The 20,520-nt window shown below is 36.0% G+C and overlaps 1 protein-coding gene across 1 annotated transcript in view; it reads right to left on the bottom strand.

Annotated features, from left to right (window-relative positions):
* Positions 1-3,190: 3,190 nt before the first annotated feature.
* The window catches only part of LOC140151299 (helicase-like transcription factor), a 52,866-nt gene continuing 35,536 nt past the window's right edge, over positions 3,191-20,520 (bottom strand). Inside the window, 12 exon segments of the mRNA XM_072173582.1 lie at positions 3,191-3,907; positions 4,755-4,835; positions 5,211-5,391; positions 11,646-11,758; positions 12,167-12,295; positions 13,142-13,243; positions 14,308-14,402; positions 15,615-15,739; positions 16,597-16,776; positions 17,773-17,911; positions 18,950-19,021; positions 19,024-19,081. Coding sequence (XP_072029683.1) covers positions 3,743-3,907; positions 4,755-4,835; positions 5,211-5,391; positions 11,646-11,758; positions 12,167-12,295; positions 13,142-13,243; positions 14,308-14,402; positions 15,615-15,739; positions 16,597-16,776; positions 17,773-17,911; positions 18,950-19,021; positions 19,024-19,081 — 1,440 coding nt within the window. The 3' untranslated portion in view covers positions 3,191-3,742.

Raw genomic sequence — 20,520 nt, forward strand, 5'->3', positions numbered from 1 at the left:
TGGTTAAGATGTTATCTTTTCCTGTAAACTTTTGACAAGAGTGTATTTTAAGCATACATCACATTTACTGTGTTGAAACACACTTGTCTGATTGGCTGCTGAAGCGATATGCTGCTGCAAAGTGGAAATTTATAAATGATCTCTGCGCTGTATGCGTTGTTAGCTCCAACTGTGCAACATCATGTTAATACACGCTTATCAAAGGTTAACAGTAACTTGGTATAATGATACCAAAATGTTTGGTTGGTGTACAGTCAAAAACAATTGTCAATTTTTCTATTGATTTTCACAACACATAAAATGTGCCACGATGCAGCAAATTGAGCTTTTATCTGTTACACAAGATGTATTTGATCATATTCTACTAAGGTTCAAATTCTTGATACTGAGAACTACTGCCTTCCTTATGGCATTTCTGATTGGTCAATTATGTGATATATCATCTGAATAACCAATTAAGATAAAGCTTAATCTCCATCAGTCCTACTGGATATCTTACCATATCTCTGATTGGTTCAATACATGACACAGCCCTCTTTGTAACCAATCAAAATAGTCCTTAGAGGCTCATAATTCGGCCAGTAGCTCCCACCATGAGGTTAATATTTTCAATCATGTTGCACACATCAGTAAAATACAGTTCTAAATTTATTTTTTTGCAACAAATTCATTTTGTTGGATCACATCGCATGAACAATATTATGTGCATACTTTATAGTATAGTATGAAGTGTATAGAGTAAATTATCTCAAATTTGGTCGTATTCAATGCTGCATTAAGCTTGTTTTTAAGTTTAAAAGATATTTAAAATGTACCTTTATCATAAAAGTTACAACAACAACAGGATAAGGTAAGGTAAGTAAAGGAGACGATTCTGTATAAACAGTGATCGGAGTGCCCATCTCTCTTTCATTGGCGATTGGGCCAGACTCTTCCATGTAATGTTGCTATAGGGGAATCGCTACACCTCCTCTACAGCGAATCTGTTACCCTCCCAGCATTTAAGAATGCCGGTACCCATTTAAACACCTGGGTGGAGAGGAGTAATCGAGATAAAGTGCCTTTAATCCAAGGCACAACACGATGGCGTCGCCGGGGCTCGAACCCACAACCTTCCGATTATGAGTCAATGCCCGTTCCGCTAGGCCACCGTGCTCCCAAACAAAAGTACATGAAATACTTGTGATAGTTGATTCAACTGACACTGACCAAACAATTTTGGTCTCAGCTATTCTACAATAAATCTTTGGTATATAATATAAAAATAAAAAAGAAGATTATTTACATTTGTACAGAGGACGGAAAAATCACGTCACACACACTCACAGATGTACAGACACCTGTCTTGTTCACCATATCATCGTTTATAACATAAAATAAGCTGCTGCATGCAACAACTTAAGTTCTTTCTCAAAACAAACCAGCTAAAAAAGTGTTCTCTATCTGAGAGTTATATGAAAAGCAAACACGCCTGATCTGCTTTGCTTTATTTTCTGACATAAATATCTGTCTCATTTCCATCTTAATTTACCTAAATAACTCTATGCCATTCTGCACTGCACAGAGAACATGCTTACAAGGAGCCATTCTGAATCCTATCAGTTTGTTTCTATTGAGCATCCAGTAATTTTCTGGTGAATCTTAAAATTTATATTTTATTAATTAAAATATGGTTTCTGGAAAATGCAGGATGCTAATCAGACCTTCATTTTTGAGGAGCTCGATTGCACCAGAGCTCCTACAGCTCTCTTAACAACGTTTCAGGAGTATGATTTGCTGAGCTCCTCACTAATTGAATCACTATGTTTTTAATACAGATATTAAAAGATTGAGCTCCTTGTTGAGCACCTTAGTAAACTCAGGAGAGTGCTTAACATAACTCCTGCAATTTTCAAAAATGAAGGCCTGGCTGATGACCTCCCATGACATAATATGAGTTTGATGGCTGAATGTCACATGCACAAATAAATGGGCAATTGATAGATATTCGATTTCCTATTTTTTTCAGGCATGTATATTGGAACCATGTGTTTCTATTGACATTAGCTTGAAAAAAATCTCTGGCACTTCAGAATGATATATATTCTAGTGAAAGGTTTCACCATTCTTTGCCAGCGAACATCTTAGGCGCAAGGCAGACAACATTAGGTTTTTTTGAGCAAAATTAATTACTCCCTTAGCAATATATTCTGAATTAGGTCCTAATAGGAAAAAAATTATGTCAAAATCTCCATAGCAAATGACTAAAAGAAAATAACCCAATTTCAGACTGTTTGCACAAAATGACACTTACAAAATAAATTGAAAATTACCCCCATTTTGAAGGGAAAAAAATACCCATAGCACTGAATTTTAGTCAACTTTTAGTGTAAACATTGTAAACAAAAAATAAGATAACCCTAAAGTATATCATTTGGCAAGATATAGAACTGCAGCACATGCAAAATGGCACTTCTGAATGAATTTCAGTCAGTATTTACAACAACAAAAAACACGCTAAATTAAGTCCTGAATAATACTCATTTCTATTATTCTTTTTCCTTAATAAATTTCATACCATTTATACCACAATGATATGTCCCTTCTTTCGTTTAAAAACTTTACAAATATGGAATGTTTATATATGTACTACCTTAAAATTTAACTGAAGATTAACTTTCCTTATCATGTTAAATAGTTACAATGTAGTTACAAAAATACTGGACCAAATAAACTTTTCATACTAGTACTAGTACATTGTCAAGACAATGCACAGTTGTTTTCTTTTTTTTCATTACTTTCTCTTAAAATGTTCCATAATTCACAACAACTGTCTTGAATACTGATGCAAATGTTGAATATGTGTATGCTAACTTTTCTGTGAAAACATATTTAACCAAAAGTAAGCCTTATACTGAAATTAACCATGGAAGTGCAAAATAATAATTTAAAAAACCCTAAATATTCTGCTACACAGTATCATCATTTTGGTCATACAGGGTGTATCAAAATGATTGGTACCTATCATCTTTGTCATCTAATGAAACGCTTGCTTCTAAATTCAGCATTTGGATCCTCTTGTAATGACTAATGTTTATAGTTGGATTACTTATTGTTTCATAAATCTTGAAATAAGGTGGATATTTTACTACATTTTGATGTAGCAGTCTTGGCCTTATCCACTGGATATCGATGGGTACCAATCATTTTGATATACAAGGTGTACCTGGCATGTCATGCATCACGCATATCGCAGAAGTGATTAAACAATCACACTGATTGGCCGATCAACAATCATAACAAGACAGTTGACCCATTGGTCATGGAGCATGTAAAAGAGGCGGATGAACATCAACTCGTACCAAAAATTCTGAACAATTAGAAAATTTACCTTTAGTTTAATCAAATTATTTTCTACAAACTTAATGAATACCAGAATACTATCGTAAATCGTAAACAGTGAAGTGTGTTACGTGAGTAGCAACCATGAACTGAACAAATTGGTACATGTAACATTACATGTTAAAGTCACTGTAATACGTAAGGGATGGTTATGCTAGAATAATAACAAAATATAATTCAATATTCTCAACATCCGACTCATTTCCCTTGATCGTGTCACATATTTGAAAATGATGTGTTTGTTGATTGTTCAATACACACAGCACCTGCTTTGTCGTTGTTACACTCCTTATTTCATCTTTTGGCAAATGTTACTCCTCTCATCTCACTCACTATTTCTAGCCAAATACCCATGTTACTGTTATATCTGCGAGGCTGTAATGTCCATTAGCACCTTGATGTCATTCACTCTTGCATTCCTGCGCTCGTCTGCTGATACCTTCTTCCCAAATGCACCCGACATCAGACCGCGTTTCTTCTCTTGGAGCTCTAACATTCGTTCCTCTACAGAGTCTTCAATGACAAACTATAGGACAAAAAATTACAACAAATTGATAAATCTGATTGCCGATTAAATGTCAAAGCGTTGGTCAACGCAGAGAAGTACTCATGAAGGTAACACAAAGCTCCACGCATATGGCGCTCATTAAGGTGCTCGTGTCAATCAGAGCAAAAGAGTGCCATACTTCTCTGGAGATAGGAGTTTTATCTCTGTTGGGTATTTCTAAACATATGGAGCTTTGACTTATAATTGTCTTTTCCAAGGCTTTTCAATGACTGATTCAAAATGTTCCAAATGGACAAATACAAAAACTGCAATAGAGGTTATCCACTTTACTCATGTGTGACTTCTAACAAAAGGCGCTGGTTCCCGTAGTATTCCTCATTCAATCCAATTCAATGCATGACCTCAGAGTTACCTGCATGACTTTGGCGGGCTATTTTGAAACAGTCACGGTTGCACATGCAGGTACTTCTTTTGAAAGTCCTAAACAAGGTATAGCAGTCGCTGAAAGGATACGCAGCTTATAGAACACGGATAACCTCTATTGAAATTGTGCATTCCACTTCAGTGAACAATAGATCTTTTTCTCTTTCTCTCCTTTCGCACCAAATTTTGTACAAATATTCAATTCTCATTTTCTCTTTGAAAAGATTTCCACAACTTTTGACCTCTATCTGGACTTTCCATTGGCAATATCAAAATACAAAGCCAAAGTGGGAAATCTGTATCCTGTCGATCCTTTTATCTGAGGCTTACCACATTTCATCCAAACGAATGGGTGGAGAACGTTGAAATCCTGGATATACTCTTTTATTTTTCTTTATATACAAATTAGAGTTATACCTAGTTTTCAAGGACAGAGTCTTACCTTGGTGACAATCACTTCTCTTGTCTGCCCAAGGCGATGACAACGATCAAAACACTGATCTTCTGCTGCTGGATTCCATGCCTGTTTTGAAAAATATCAAAAAAATTAATTGTTAGTTCATTCACTATTATTAGCATTATTCTTTACATTAATGTGATTTACCATTTTCAAGGAACACATCTTTTGTCAAAGTTCTATCCTAGTGTAAACATGGGTCTTATTTTCCTCAAAATAATACAAATTATGAATTTATAGAACTGAATTTTTGCTCTATTGGCATACCTTTCAGAATGTGCGTAAATACAGCATTCAAGTTTATCTGGTTTTAACAAAGAATCATGGTCCTTGTAAATTCATAATTTGTGGTTGCTACCAAATGCAAACCCATACAAATTCCTTTACTATATTGTACAATTTTAACTATTCTCAGATCATAAATGTAAACAATTTACTCACCGGATCCATGAGATACACTCTTGAAGCTGAAGTAAGGTTGATGCCTAATCCTCCTGCTTTGAGTGACAACAGCATGATGGTAGGAGTGTTTGGTTTAGTGGACATTAATGCCTCCATGGCCTTGGTTCTTTTCTGTAAGGACATGGTACCATCAAGCCGCACAAACTTAAACCCACTGTCTCTGAAATATTCAAATGGTAACAAACAACCACTCATTGACTTGATCAAGTACTTTTTTGACATTGTGATGTACCCTGTAAAATTGTGTATCATGAAATAGGGGAAGTTACCTGTATAATCATGCAATAGTTTGTTTATTATGACTTTTCTGGAAATCCCCTATAATGGAAATGACATCATCATTTATGAAGACTATTTATGCCAAGGGGAAAATCCCTGAGATAGTAAAGTGAACTGAAATAGTGGGAAAAACCCACATGGAAGTAATGTAATGTTAAAGGTGAATGTCTATGATTAGAACTTTGGGAAAATCCCAGATGGGGGATAAAACACAATGTTAATAATAATTCTAGGCAGACCTGTATCGATATGATTGTAATGTGAATGGATGTAGCAATAGCTCTCAAAAAGAGATAATTTAATGTTAACCAGTTATTCTGGATACTCAGAGAGTATTTCAAAGTGTGGCTATGGAGAACTCCTACAGTGCTACAAGTTCAGCCTTGGCTGAAATATGGTTATTTCAAAGCTACGAAAATGGCCCAAAGTAAGACATAGAGGGTCTTCTGCGGATTGTGAAGGACTTTAAGAAAAATGTTACAATTATTATCATCTGGATACAGATCTGACAGGCTGCAATAGCCTTTATTATTGTCACAGTTGATAGTGTTGATCTGGGCTATGCTTACAGTCCAATTCCTTCAAAGAAAGGAAATTGCAAACCAGAAATATTTTATGTAGTCAAAGTACTACTATTTGCCGGTGTTGTCGGAGAAGATCTAGAATACATCAAAGAACGTACTTCTTCCAAGAAAGGAAAATATATTCTTCTGTCGACTTGCTGAAGTCTGGTATTTTGATTCAACGGAACTGTCAAAATAAGTGGGGACAACTGCACAGGGTTCGGTTTTTGCCGGCAAAAACCTGTTTTTGCCGGCAAAGTGGCAAAAACCTGGCAAAAACTGTTTTTGCCAGTTTTTGCCTGGTTTAAACCGGAAAAAAATGGCAAAAACTGGCAAAAACTCACATATAGTCACTCAAATATTAAAAAGTGACACAGAAAGCTCATAAACAGTAACACACAACTTTTAATGAATCATTCAACATATTTTTTGTCTCACCAAGTCCTTAAAATGAACAAGTTTTGAATTTGATACATGCCACAGTTCGATTAAATGCACTTGAGCAATGAAAATGCATGCCTTTAATATCTTACTATATTGCTTCTAATTACAAAATCTGGTCTTGTTACACTTGGGAACTTATTTTTGTAAGTTAATGAGATGAAAAAACTGAACTATGAATCACTTTTTTAGTTTTTGCCATTTTTGCCGGCAAAAACTGGCAAAACTGTTTTTGCCAAGTGGTTAAAACCGCGGTTTTTTCCTCCTGCGCCAAAAATCTGCGAACCCTGCAACTGCATCGCAGTCCTGCTTCCTGAAGATATTGTGTGAAAGGTGGAAATAGCACCAAGTTTGGAGAAAGCAGCGCAAGGAGTTAAATTTGGAGAACTGCGCAAGGAGTTTAGCATAGGAGAACGGCGCAAGGAGTTTAGTATAGGAGAATTGCGCAAGGAGTTATAAACGTGTTTGGAGAACACCATTTTTGTATAAGGATTTTATACGCAAGGATTTATCAATGCAAGTGCACAAAGGTCTTCGCTGATTTTCGCAGGACAAGTAAATAGGGATATATTACATCAGTCATCCAGAACATTACAAGAACTTTATGATCGCCAAGAAGAAGAATGCTGGCTAAGTACAAAATAGGCCTGGCATTTTCGGGTAATTTTGTACCGGGTACCGCCGCAATTTTCGGGCGGGTAACCGGGTACCCGAAATTGCAAAAAAAAATGATTTTAAAATGTATTGAATGCATTTTGAAATCATTAATAGACTATGACATGAATACAAATTATCAATTTTCATATTAAAAATAACAAAATATCTTGAATTTTTTTTTTTTTTTTAATTTTTTTTTTAGGTCAACCATGAATGATCCTAGCATTTAGGTCTAGGTCCAGGGACACTACAAAACCGAAAAAAAATAAAAAACTTTTTTTTTTTTTTTGAATTTCGGGTACCCGGGGAGGGTATTTCCTACCCGGGTAATGTAATCTCGGGCGGGTACCCGTTTACCCAACCGAAAATGCCAGCCTTAGTACAAAATAGATAAAGAGTGATTATATTTGATTAGTGTATATGTGCATTTGTTGTCATTATATGGTCATTTTCACGGTAAAGGGTGTAACTTTGGATTTTTAACATTTTGATCCGTAGTTTTCTAATAAAGCCACAGAATTCCATGATTTTTGGCCACATAAGTCATCTAGTTAGCAGCTACCTTGGGTAGCATAATCATCTTCGGGAGTTACTGCGTTCAGTTTTAGCAGGCTTAAATGTACCTAATATTGCCATTTTGAAAAACTGTAAAAAATAGTAACATTTTGTAAAACCCTGTGTTTTCTTCAGTTAGTTCATGGATAATTTTTCTTATCCTGAAAGTACGGTCATATGTTCAGTAAACACTGCCACATTAGATTTAATTGTGAACAGCCCTGTATTTTTGAGAACCGGACTTCGATATTTGTCGTTTCGGAGGCTTCATTTTCCGTTAACAATTGTTAACAAACTTAATGGGTATAGCTTTGGTTCATAATTCTTGGTTATTTCTTCACTTCTTCTTGATTCATAACAGTTGATATCTTAACTTGAAATGGGTAACAAAAATTAGTTGATTTGCAAGCTTTTAAAATTTTTATAAAATCTTGACTTCAAAGAGCCGATTTTCCGTTAACTTTTTTGAATTCTCCGAAACAAACTGTTCAGCAAGCTTGGGCAAATATAAATAAGAGAGCTCATCCAATCTATTTATCAAAATGTAGCAAAGTAGATCCTCAAGTCACTTGTTTTTAAATCATGGAGATATATATCACCGTTTGAAAATGGGACCCAATACAAACTTTCCGTTAACAATTGAAGCCTCCGAAACAAATGAAGCCTCCGAAACAACAGTAAGCTTAATTATCATCTATGCATATCTAAATTGATATGTTCCATATTGATATCTGCATTGTAATTGTTGCATGATATGTGCAGAATGTCATAAATTAAAAAAAAATTGATATTATGGTTAATGCTTGAAAAATATACTGATATCCAAGAAAGCCCGTTTCGGAGGCTTCACATGCAAATAACACCATACTTAACAAATGGGTGAAAAAAATTACCATGTTATAAATCTACAATATCTGCCGCATAGAATCATTGATTCAATACACACAAGAAAATAACAGCTTAGATGATCCCAACAGTGTTGTTTTCAAAAAAATTACTTGTGCAATGTTTAACCATTGTTAACATGAAGCCTCCGAAACAAAAAAATGACTTGCTGTGATAATTTAATTTTTGTCACAACTGAAATTCAATACTTAGAAGCAAAGCATGAAAATTGGTAATTGTGATATTTTTTACCTATTTTTCATGTCAACTTTAGTAGTTAGCCAAATATTTTACTTTTATTTTCTCCTGTGTTGTTAACTGAAGCTTTCGAAACACAAATTTCTTTATTTTTTTTTTCTAAAAAATAACTCCAATTTCTGTGAAATTTGGCTGGGAGGTTCCTTTCATCAAGTAGTATTTGTACATGAAGTTAGACATTTAAATTATTTTAGGAACCCAATTAAAACTTAAAAAATATGTTTAAGGTTGGGAAATTTCCATTACAAATGACCCTTGATGTTAAAAATTTTCAAAATTGCAATTACAAACATAGCAAAACATGGTATAAAATTTAACTTATATCTGTTGACTTACTTTGGAATGGGATTTCACATGTATTCCAGCTTTCATGTCATAATTTTCTGAGCTTATGTAAAATACATTTTTCTTAGATTTTAACCAAAATGTTATGGAAATGTCAAATTTTTATCAGAAATCAAAAGGTTTAAGCCTTGAAACACTATTTTACTGGAATTTAAGTTGCTTCTATGCATGATTACAGTAAACAGAAACATATTTAAGTGGTTTGAAATTTTGACCCTAAAAATCAAAAGTTACACCCTTTACTGTGAAAATGACCATATTGTACCAAACAAAACTTGCTTTCAATTAAAGACTTAGATTTTGTTAGCTTAAACAAACAGTGTATTAATTTTGTGTTGTGCATTCGTGTGAGTTCGGGTAAAAGGTGATTTTGGCCTTGAGTCAAGTACGACTCGTAACAACATAAAATCAAGATGAAAGGTGATGACAAATGAAACCATAAAATTGACAAAAACTATTTCATTAAAAACAACATTTCTTTCTTTTTTCCATAATATTTGGCATCTTTATAGCACATCACAGATGCTGTGCCTCACTATAACATTGCAGTAGTAAGGGCTCATATTGAAATACCCTACCACGTTTTCACACAGAAAGAAGGCAGGATTCCTCTCGCTAAGTGCGCGCCTCAGGACACATTTGTTTGATGTATATAGAATTAGCTTCATTATTAACTAAAGGTAAACTATAGATGGCACTATTTATCCTAAATCATATTTCTTTATTTGCAAGGGGTAGGTGATTAATACTGCCATTAAAACAGCTGGAATAGGTGAAAGCAACAAGGAAATTTTATAAACATATTTTATCAAACAATAAAAGGAATTATTTGTATTAAAAGCTTGAAAGAGCAATTTCCAGTAACTAAATAGCGCCACCAATGTTGTCATTAAGAGATACATTTTATATCTGAAAAAGCTATAAAAATGCTATAAAAGTGAATAATTTTGTAAAAGAGGGGAAAATAAAGTTGAGAATGACTCACAAGCATCTGTAAACATTAGGATGATATCACATTTAGCTGTTTAAGCCTAAAATTTGGTTGTACATGATGTTTTGTTTGAAAAACTAATAAATGATCCCATCAAACAACCGTGAGGAAAGCTCGGTCATAAAACGGATGGATTATATATGCATCAGTGATACACCCTGCCCAGGATTTTAACAAAAGGCTAGCACAGGAAAGCTGCAGGATGGCGCACACCTTTCTGTGTAAGGGAATTTCAATATGAGCCCTAATAAGTCTATTACATGATCACAACAAAGACCCCATGTTCTGAGTAATACAGGAGCTGTGCTCATATATATCAGGTTAACCAGTTATATGAAAATGTCACAGGATAACACTCCATGTGTTCTGTTTAGTATATCAGACCTGCCAACCTACGGATGTCAGAAAGAGGGACATTGAGACCAAAACCTTGTACATGTACATAAACCAGGTACTGACAAATTCAATGACTTGCGGTGTGCAATACTTTTAGAATACAGAGAAGGTTTTGCAGGTCTGAATTTATCACAATAGACTAAAGAGAATGCTACAGCAAAATTTTGAAGTGAAATTTGCATCATTTCTGCTGTTCTTACATTTTAAATTGCCATCACTGAAATTTTCAGAAAGCAGGACTGTCCGTCTTTTTCACTTTGGTAAACCCCAAATGAGGGACAGTCCCTCAAAATGAGGGACAGTTTGCAGGTCTGGTATATTTTTACTGGAACCTGGTGCAAATTTACTTCCTTACTGACTCACATTTGGTCTTAAATGGATATTCATATTTGTTTCTTCTTAGGCCAATGAAAGTCAATTCCTTGTTTCCCGTTACACAATTTTTCATGACTGTGTAGGTGACCATTTCATTGTTCATTATTCATTATTTCATACCATTTCATTATTGCATCTGTTACAGGTGTAAACCAATAACTACCCATGTATACATGTGATAAATCACAGTTTGTAGTTTACAGATGTAGTTTACAACCACATGAAGGTGATTGTACAACTATTATCAACAGTTTCACAATGTTTTTACGGGATGAGATCAGAGCAGATCAAAAAGTGCGGGACAGAGAAGTGAGTAGGTATTCATTATTAATTCATTATTAACCATATGCCATGTGCCTACTGCAAAGAAAATCCCTGAAAATCAACAGAAAGGGATTTATGATATATTTAAAACCGCAATTTTTTATTGGTATGTTAAAGTTTGTTAGAAATCAATGTTTTATTCAAAATAATGAAATATTTGGCCAGCAATTGGTTTTGAGCGGAGTAAGGTAACGGGAAACAAGGAATCAACTTTCATTAGCCTTAAAGGGCATTTCTACCCACCATCAAAACCCACTCTGTGCATGCTTTTATAAACCGCGAAAGCTGGTTCAAGCACCAGGCTTTGTTGTTTGAGAACAACCCTTGTTATAATGTTTAACTTACCTGAGTGGCTTTTCCAGCAGATTGAGAAGTGTTGTAAACTGAGATACCACCAGGCTCTTGATGCTCTTATCTTCATTCCTGACCTTGATGAGTTGTTCCATTAATGCATCAACCTAGCATATTCAAATTAACAATGCATAAAACCTTAGAGAGAGATAACATGATCCGACATTTGTAGATCATAAGTGTTGCTTCTTTTAAAGAATTGTTTCAAGGCTGAATGAAGGTTAATTTGCTTGCCTGACAGATAATGTCCATCCTTTGACAAAGAAAAACTCCTTCACTTCCTGCCCTGATCAAAATGTTTTTCTATAATGTGCATCATATCAACAGTCATGAAACTAGCATTTTGGTATAATCATCTTATCAGTTGCATTTAAAAAGTTCAAAGACATTCCACCAAATTTATCCCAATATTCATTAGGGTCTAATCTAAGCATAGACATTTCTAAAACAAATATCCACATAAGTTCAAGTTACGTTTACAAAAAAAGAGTATAAACAGTGGAGTTTGGCCATACCTTAGTACTTGAGTGCCATTCTCCATCAGTGACTTGTTTCCTGTTAGCTTCCTGTGCTGCAGCAGGGACATGAACCAACTGCTCTCTGATCACTGGACCTCGACAAAGAGGACAATTAGTCCTTCCTTCCTGTTTAGGTAATCAACAAAAATCTCTTGATTAGGCTTAAATAAGTTTGTATTGTCCTTTTTCGATCGACCATAAAATCTGAAAAAATAGGGTTGCGTTTTCATTTTGTTTAAAAATTTTATATTTGAATTTCCTTATATATTTTGTAAAAGTTTGCAAACTGTTTTGACTGTTTGTAATTTGTACCACACAGCTCTGATATATTCAAAACCCAAGGCTGGCAAACTCTGTAACTCATTCTTTACCATTGTATTTTGTGGTGATCTTGCATTTTCATTGTATGCAGCAAAATTAGGAAAGGACCAACCTTTTAAAACAAAGTTAATGGCAATACAAACTTTGTTTTAGTCCTTTTTTCAGTTACATAGTTAATGATTAAAATCTCTCTCACTGTAATGTGTGCTGAGGCTTGTGGATCAACATGTAGCACACTATTAATCACTGTGCTTTTTTTTTCAGGGTCTGTGACTATGTTGATAAGCAATGTAGCTTGTGACTCCATCAGTGTCTTCATTTGCTTTGCAACAGGTCTCTTTCATTGATATGCAAGGTAGACAATGATTATTTTTCAAGGTAAATATAGTACACATCTCTACAGTCAGTCTACTCTGAAGTACAAAGTACCGACGCGGACGCACACATTGTGCCGACTTTGAAGGCACGCAAACCTGCAGCAGAGACGCAGCACTACGCACTGTTAACGCGCGTGTTGTCACTTTGTACTTCAGAGTGGACAAACTTTACAGGACTAGCATTTGGTAGTTTGAGACCGTAACAGAACAAAGTAAACTATTTACATGTCTGCTTGTACAGAGTCTAATAAGTGAAACAATATTGATAACTTACCCCTTCTGTTTTGATGACATCATTTATGCATCGCTCACAGAACACATGAGCACAGGGTGTGATTACAGGACTGTTTAGAGAGTCTAGACACACACAGCATTCCTGCAAGAAAAATACAAATTTGCATAGAAAAAATTCTCTAAAACATACTTAATGATTTGAAATCGACAGTAGTTTAGTTCTGGCATTACAACAAATATGAGCCACAGATGGGGAAAAAGAAGGGAAAGGGAGGATAGGAGGAATGCATGGTTCCCAGCATTTCACAAAATAAAAATTCCTCTGATATTTCTCCAACAAATCTCCAAAATTCTTCAAATCTCCAGAAATTTTCCACTTTACTTTGGTTGTATCAGGGTACGAACTGTTTCCAACGACTACCAAGAGACAGAGAAGGGAGAGTTCTTTCCAAAAGTATGAAATGTGAACTCAGTTTATGTATGCATGTAGCCTTAGTTTTTCCTGTTTGGAAAATGGATTGTCAATTTCTGTGAGGGCTGAAAACCCTGAGAGGGAAAGAAGAAGAGAAGAAATTGAAGAAGAAATACAATATTTAAATGTCAAAAATCTATCACAAATTTAACACCTTAAATTCAGGAGTTGAAATATGATACTGATTAGGAAGCGCCTAAACATCGAGCAATCTGTTGTCAACAGGGTAGCGCAAAAATGACTCTGCTACTTTGGTAATATCCAAAGAATGACACCATCACGCTATCCCAAACTACTGATGATCGATGCTCACATCCAAGGGGACAGACCCAGAGGTAGACCACCAAAAGCGATGGCTAGATTGCATTAGGGCTGACTGCACCAAACTAAACCTGAAGTTGTGGAAGCTGGACATCAATCCATAAACAGACAAAATGGAGGACGATTGTGAAACAGTTGCCACAACTCAACCCAATGTTGAAGTGAACGGCATAGGTCAAGGTACACAATTATAAATAGTGTTTTCTTTGGCCTGGTTAGGTCAAATTGTGTCACATATGTAACCACTTCTTACACATCAACTCATCATTCTTAGCTGCAAGTCCCTCAGTTACTGTTAAAAGGAATGATTTGGGCCACAGTGATCAGCAACAATCTGTAAAGTTTGCACAGGCCTTGTGGATTTGGCATAGCACAATATGATCCAATCACTGAGGTTTTTCTTTAACACCTACCTCATCTGTTCCTTGGCTTAGTACAGCAAGGAGAGTAGCCACTAATTTCTTCTTCAATTCTTCACCGCAACCAGCACCACCTCCATCATCTTCAGCTGTAAGAAAGTAAGGAATTATGCATTTTATTAGATGACCATTACAAAATAAATATATGTGTCCCAAAACTTAAACAATTTCAGTCTACACTATTGCCAACAACACTCCAAGAACCCTAGCCTTGAATTCACACTATTCCCAGAGTATTTGCCATTATGATGAGCGCCATCCACTTTCTGCTGCCATACTGTTGGTAAGAGGGACAAACGGAGCAAATATATCATCCACTGGTCTTCAGGCAGGTGCCAACTAATTCAGTACTTTTTGACCTGCTTGGCCCTGCTGCCACTCTCATTTCATTGGAGCACATACAGCTAGAATAATGAGTCTGTATTTCCCCTTGACATAATAACTACCTGGTAAAAAAGCAGTAATCCTGCATTACTGAAAGCCTAGAATATTTTCCTTGTCCCTCTTCTATAAACAGGTGTATTGTGTATTCCAGATACACCAACCTACAGCAATTCCACATTGACAACACTAATACAAACAGTGTACTATTAATACCAAGTCATACACACCCTATTACAGACATGACCTTAAGGTCCCACACAGGGGGTGTAGATTTCAAATAGAACCATCCATTCAATTAGCCCCATTTTAAATTCACACTCCCTGTGTGAAATATTACGATCATATGGTCTTCCATTGGGGTGTATGGATTTCAAGTGGAATAGCCCAATCAACCATAGAATTAAAACATGGCTTACACCACAGCACAAATAATAAAATTAATATTAAATCTGTTCATCTGGACTTTTTTTGGAACTTTTTGATAGCGACAGGCTGACTGATCAGATGATGAACCATTAACCTGTGACACACTTGATGGTATGACGTCAAAGGAGAGTCGCCGGGGTAGTTTTCTGATTGCTGTGTTGTAGGTTGTGGCACAGGTTGTGGCGCAGTCCCCCCTGTTGAACAAAGGTTCCTACCGCCGGACATGTATGGCCTGCTTGACCCCTCTTTCAAACCACTTATGTTTTCTATCGAGCACTAAGTACTCTCCAATTACGTCATACCATCAAGTGTGTCACAGGTCAATGGTTCATCATCTGATCAGTCAGCTTGATGATGCATCTTGAATGAGACGCGATACTGTCACTATCAAAATAGTAAGTCCAGATGAACAGATTTAACATTCATTTTATTATGTTAATCTACCTGGATGACTGAAAATATTCACAAATTTACCTGCACAAATGACTTACCCTTAGCAGCCATAGCAGCTGCAGCAGCAGCTACTAGTGAAGGATGACAACAGAGTTGTCTAAGACGAAGCAAGATGGCTAATACATCACCGTAGTTAGCAAGCAGAGTACCGCTGCGGAAATACCTGAATAAATGGGGAAATGATATACAATGATCAAAATGAGATACAATGATCACTGTCTACCACGACATAAGGGGCCCCAATATAAAACATCTTTTTTCAGCTAATTTGTCTAGTTGCTTGTTTTAACATTTGGTCCATTGTGAAAGCTCTCTAACTGTACCTGACATTAACAGGCAAATACCAAAGTTGAATAATTGAAATTTTTTGCATCATCAAGATTTGAGACAATTCATCCACTAAAATAATATAAAACATCTTTTTTCAGCTACTTTGTCTAGTTGCTTGTTTTAACATTTGGTATACCGTAAAAACTTGATAGTTAGCATATGTGTACATCCATATCAAAACGATGCACTTGTCGGCTGCTACATGTGCCTCATTTCACATAATAGCTAGGAGTAAAAACCAGACTCATCTCAAGTGGAGATCACTTCAAATCATCCCCAAGTGACAAGGTTATGGAATGTTCTCTGTATCAATAATAAGCTATGTGACTTGGGGATGATATAAATTGACCCCCACTTGAAATGAGTCTGGTATTTATTCCCAGTTATTATGTGAAATGAGACACATGTAGCAGCCGACAAGTGCATCCTTTTGATGGATGTACACATATGTGCTTACTATCGAGCACTTTTAAAACATGCAAACATGAAGAGACCCATCCACAAAAGTGTAAAGGGCTTTGAGCAAATCATTGATACACATAGTCAACCTGCAAATTTGTGTCTCAACCCCATTAGCTCAGTTGGTAAAGCTCTGGACTACGGTACAATTTCATATTTTCAAAAGCGCTTGATAGTAAGCACATTATGCTAACTATCAAAATTTTACGGTATTCCAAATAGCTTACTTACTTGCCAATAGTCAATCGTCCCTCCTTTGCCATACTTTCATACAGTTGTCTCTCCTCTCCCTTCAACTCCAATTTGGTTAAAACAACCGTCTTCTCTGGCAAGTCTACCATTCGTCTGCCTTTGACTTTCTGTGTCTTGGTCCGGCGTAGTGCTATCGCATCCATCAAGCTGGCAAGACGGCTGTGCACAAAGATCAAAAGGAAATTAAACTTGACTTCTGGGCTCATTTGGAATCAACAACTAACTTACCAGGCATGACACGGAGGTTCAATCAAAAAAGAGGAAAAACACCAAAAAGGAGGAAAATGAATCTCCTATGATACTTTTGTACAGAGAAGAAAAGCCTCAAAAAGGTGGATTTTCTCTAATCGGAGAAAGAATCTCATCCTTGCTTACATAGTTCCACTATTTGACAGGCATTAATGACACACTGCATACAAGTAAGATGCTATAACTTTTACAATATTTGATGTGATCTGTGAAAACCCTTTAGATGATGACATTTTTAGACAAAAAACATGGAATTTTAGAAGTGTTTTCATTTTGTACATGTTATTTCAACATTAAAAGTTATCGTTAAAGAATTGAAAAAAGTAGTTAAGAGGTTTAGCTTTTATTGGGCCATCTTAATTAAATTCTGTGTCTCAAAGCTTGTCAGAAATTGAAAACCTAATGCGGAATGCGGTGTTTTTTCCTGTATTTTTTTTTTAATTTTAATTTTTTTATGTGTCAGTACAGGATTTCGGACAAGCATTTTGTGTAAAAAATATCCAATGTTGCAAATGTTGGAATAGCAAACAAAAACGTCACTGCTACAAACTATTCTTCTTCTCTTTTATTATATTTGTGTCAAAAGTTTGCGAAAAAATTGACAAGTTGAAATCAAATACGAATGTTGAGTTTTATTTTCACCTTTTTGTTAAAAAAAAAATAAAGAGATAAAAAGCGCTTTGTTCATACTTATGCTAAGGCGCTATATAAATTCCGTTTATTGTTTATTGTAAAAAAAAATGAATTTCTTGATTTTCAAAGAGAAATCGCGCACCATTTTACTAACGCGCACGGCAGCTTTGAGACACAGGATTTAATTAAGATGGCCTTATCTTAAAAAAAAACTAGGATAATGCGACATGTGAAAGGTTTTCACAGATCACATCATATGTCAAGCCTACTTACTCCAGAGCAGTCTTATCACCATTGCCAATTGGCCTTGCTATAGTTCTCATCCACCACTGCTTATCTGTAGCAAATGGTTCCAGCTTAATGAAAGCCATCAATGCCCACAAATCCTTCACACTGTTCTGAATAGGTGTACCTAGAAGACAGACAATGTGATTAATAAGATTTTCGGTAATACATACATATATATACAGCATATAGGCCTACAGGTGTGCTCTCTGTGCCAGGAAAGACAGCTTAACGTCCCATCCAAAGGTTGGATGATTTATTTATCCAATGCACCATTTTGGAAATCCCAAAAGCCTTTGGGGCAGACCCAAAATGTCGTCATATGATATCATGCCGATGTGCACACATGGGGTAAACAAAGTTTATAATCTTCCCTGTTTTGTCTAGTAGCTCGAAAATCCAATAGTCACCAATATATTTCTTTTGTTTGTTTACTTGCGTGTTTGTTCGTCTTTCAGGAAAACATTACTTTGAAAATTTGAGTCGCTTCGTAAGGTAGGCAGAACCATATGAATAGAGCCCATTTTGTAGAGAAATTTATTCCTATTGTGTTACCTGAAATTGTAAATTAATCTAGTCATGCTGCCATATTGAATTTGCCAATATATTGAGTCCGTCCAAGCACATTGTTCTTGGTATTTTCCAAGTACATTGTTCTTCTTGGTGTTTGTATGGGGTACAATGGTGAGAGATTCAATGTCCATGTAAATATTCTTTCTAAGATCAAATGTGCTAGAGGAGTTGAAGAAACTCACCTACTGAACATACTTGAAACTAAAAGAAAAATAAAGCTATCTTCTACTGAATACACATTTACACAGCTCATAAGTTATCATGACTTATTCTAGCAATTAACAAATGTGCACATACATTGGGCTATTCCAATTGAAATCCATACACCCCTTAAGAAAGACACAACCTTAATCTCCCACACAAGGGATATAGATTTCAGATGGAGTCGCCCATTCAGGTAGCCCATTTGAAATTCACACTCCCTGTGTAGGATATTAAGGTCATATCTTCAATAGGGGGTATATGGATTTAAATTGGAATAACCCATTAGGACACATTGCACACTGATTAAGTAAAGGCTTGCTATAACATGTCAAGTATAGAACTCCATAACTTTGGTTCACTTTAGTAAATTTTCAATTTTGCAACTCACCAGTAAGAGCCCATTTCCTTACAGTAGTTATAGCTAACACTGCTTTAGTTTGAAGAGCAGCTGGATTGCGATGGTGTGAGCTTCATCTAGGACAACGCGGAGCCACTTTACTTTATGAAGTGCACTATTCTCCTGTAAAATAAACAGTTCATTTGTCAATGTTTTATACAATAACAAACACAATACATACAGGGTGCACTATTATATTTTACTTTGTGGGCTTGGAAGTTTGGGTTGGATGATTTTGTTAAGGGGGGTTGATCTTTTGTGCGTAATTATAGAGGGCCAGGGGATTCACTCTATCATTAAAAAAATTATTTGAAGAAGTCAAAGAGCCCTAGGAATAACAAGAGCACCAATGGCGCTGTGGCTCTCACGCTTTTTTGTGGGAAAGCAATTGTTCTTGGAGTCGAATGCTAACAGGTTGGTAGGTCGGTCAATTTTTTAAACCTTCAGTTTGAAAAATTCCCACAAATATTCAATACGGTCCTTGAAACTCGCTATGTGGTCAATCTTCCTCCTCCGCATTATTATTTTTTGTCGCATTACTATTAGTTGCAAAATCTGAAAATAATTCATTATTGTGCAAATTACTACTGAACCAGCAAGAATAATTTGTTCTGCAAAATTTTAAAATCCCCTTTTTTTAGTATTTGAAGCTTTCAACAACTATAGAAAGCCTTGGCAACTATTAGAATTCATCTAAATTGACCTCAGACGACCCGAAATGACCTCCCAAAAATTTTGCTCTAAATGGTGACCTCAGATGACCCGAAATGACCTTTTAAAATTTGACTTCAAATGTTGACTGTACCCACCAAGTTTCATGCCCATACGACAGTTTTAGTAATTTGACCTCAGGTGACCCCTGGCTGACTCGAAATGAGCTTCCAAAATTTGGTTCTAAATGTTGACTGTACCCACCAAGTTTCATGCCCATACGACAGTTTTTGCTAATTTGACTTCAGATGACCCCTGGATGACCTCTGGTGACCGTTGACCCACTATCCAATACAAACTTGTTCTGTGCGACCCTACAAAATTAGGCTCCAAATGTTGGCCGTGCCCACCAATGCCCATACGACATTTTTAGCAATTTTACCTCAGATGACCCCTGGGTGACACCGGTTGACCCTGAAATGACCTTCCAAAAATTTGACTCCAAATGTTGACTGTACCCACCAAGTTTCATGCCCATATGACAGTTTTTGCTAATTTGACCTCAGATGACCCTGGATGACCTCAGGTGACCTTGACCCACTAACCAATACAAACTTGTTCTGCCTGGGGTCAAGATGCACCCACCAAGTTCGAGGAACATGCGACCCCACAAAATTTGGCTCCAAATGTTGACTGTATCCAGTTTCATGTTCATACAACAGTTTTTAGTAATATGACCTCAGATGACCCCTGGGTGACCCCAAAATGACCTTCCCAAAATGTTGATTCCAAATGTTGACTGTACCCACCAAGTTTCATGTCCATACGACAGTTTTAGTAATTTGACCTCAGGTGACCCCGGATGACCTCAAAATGACCTTCCCAAAATTTGACTCCAAATGTTGACTGTA

The sequence above is a fragment of the Amphiura filiformis genome, chromosome 4 (genome assembly GCF_039555335.1).
Source record: "Amphiura filiformis chromosome 4, Afil_fr2py, whole genome shotgun sequence".
In the NCBI taxonomy this organism is placed as follows: Eukaryota; Metazoa; Echinodermata; class Ophiuroidea; order Amphilepidida; family Amphiuridae; genus Amphiura; species Amphiura filiformis.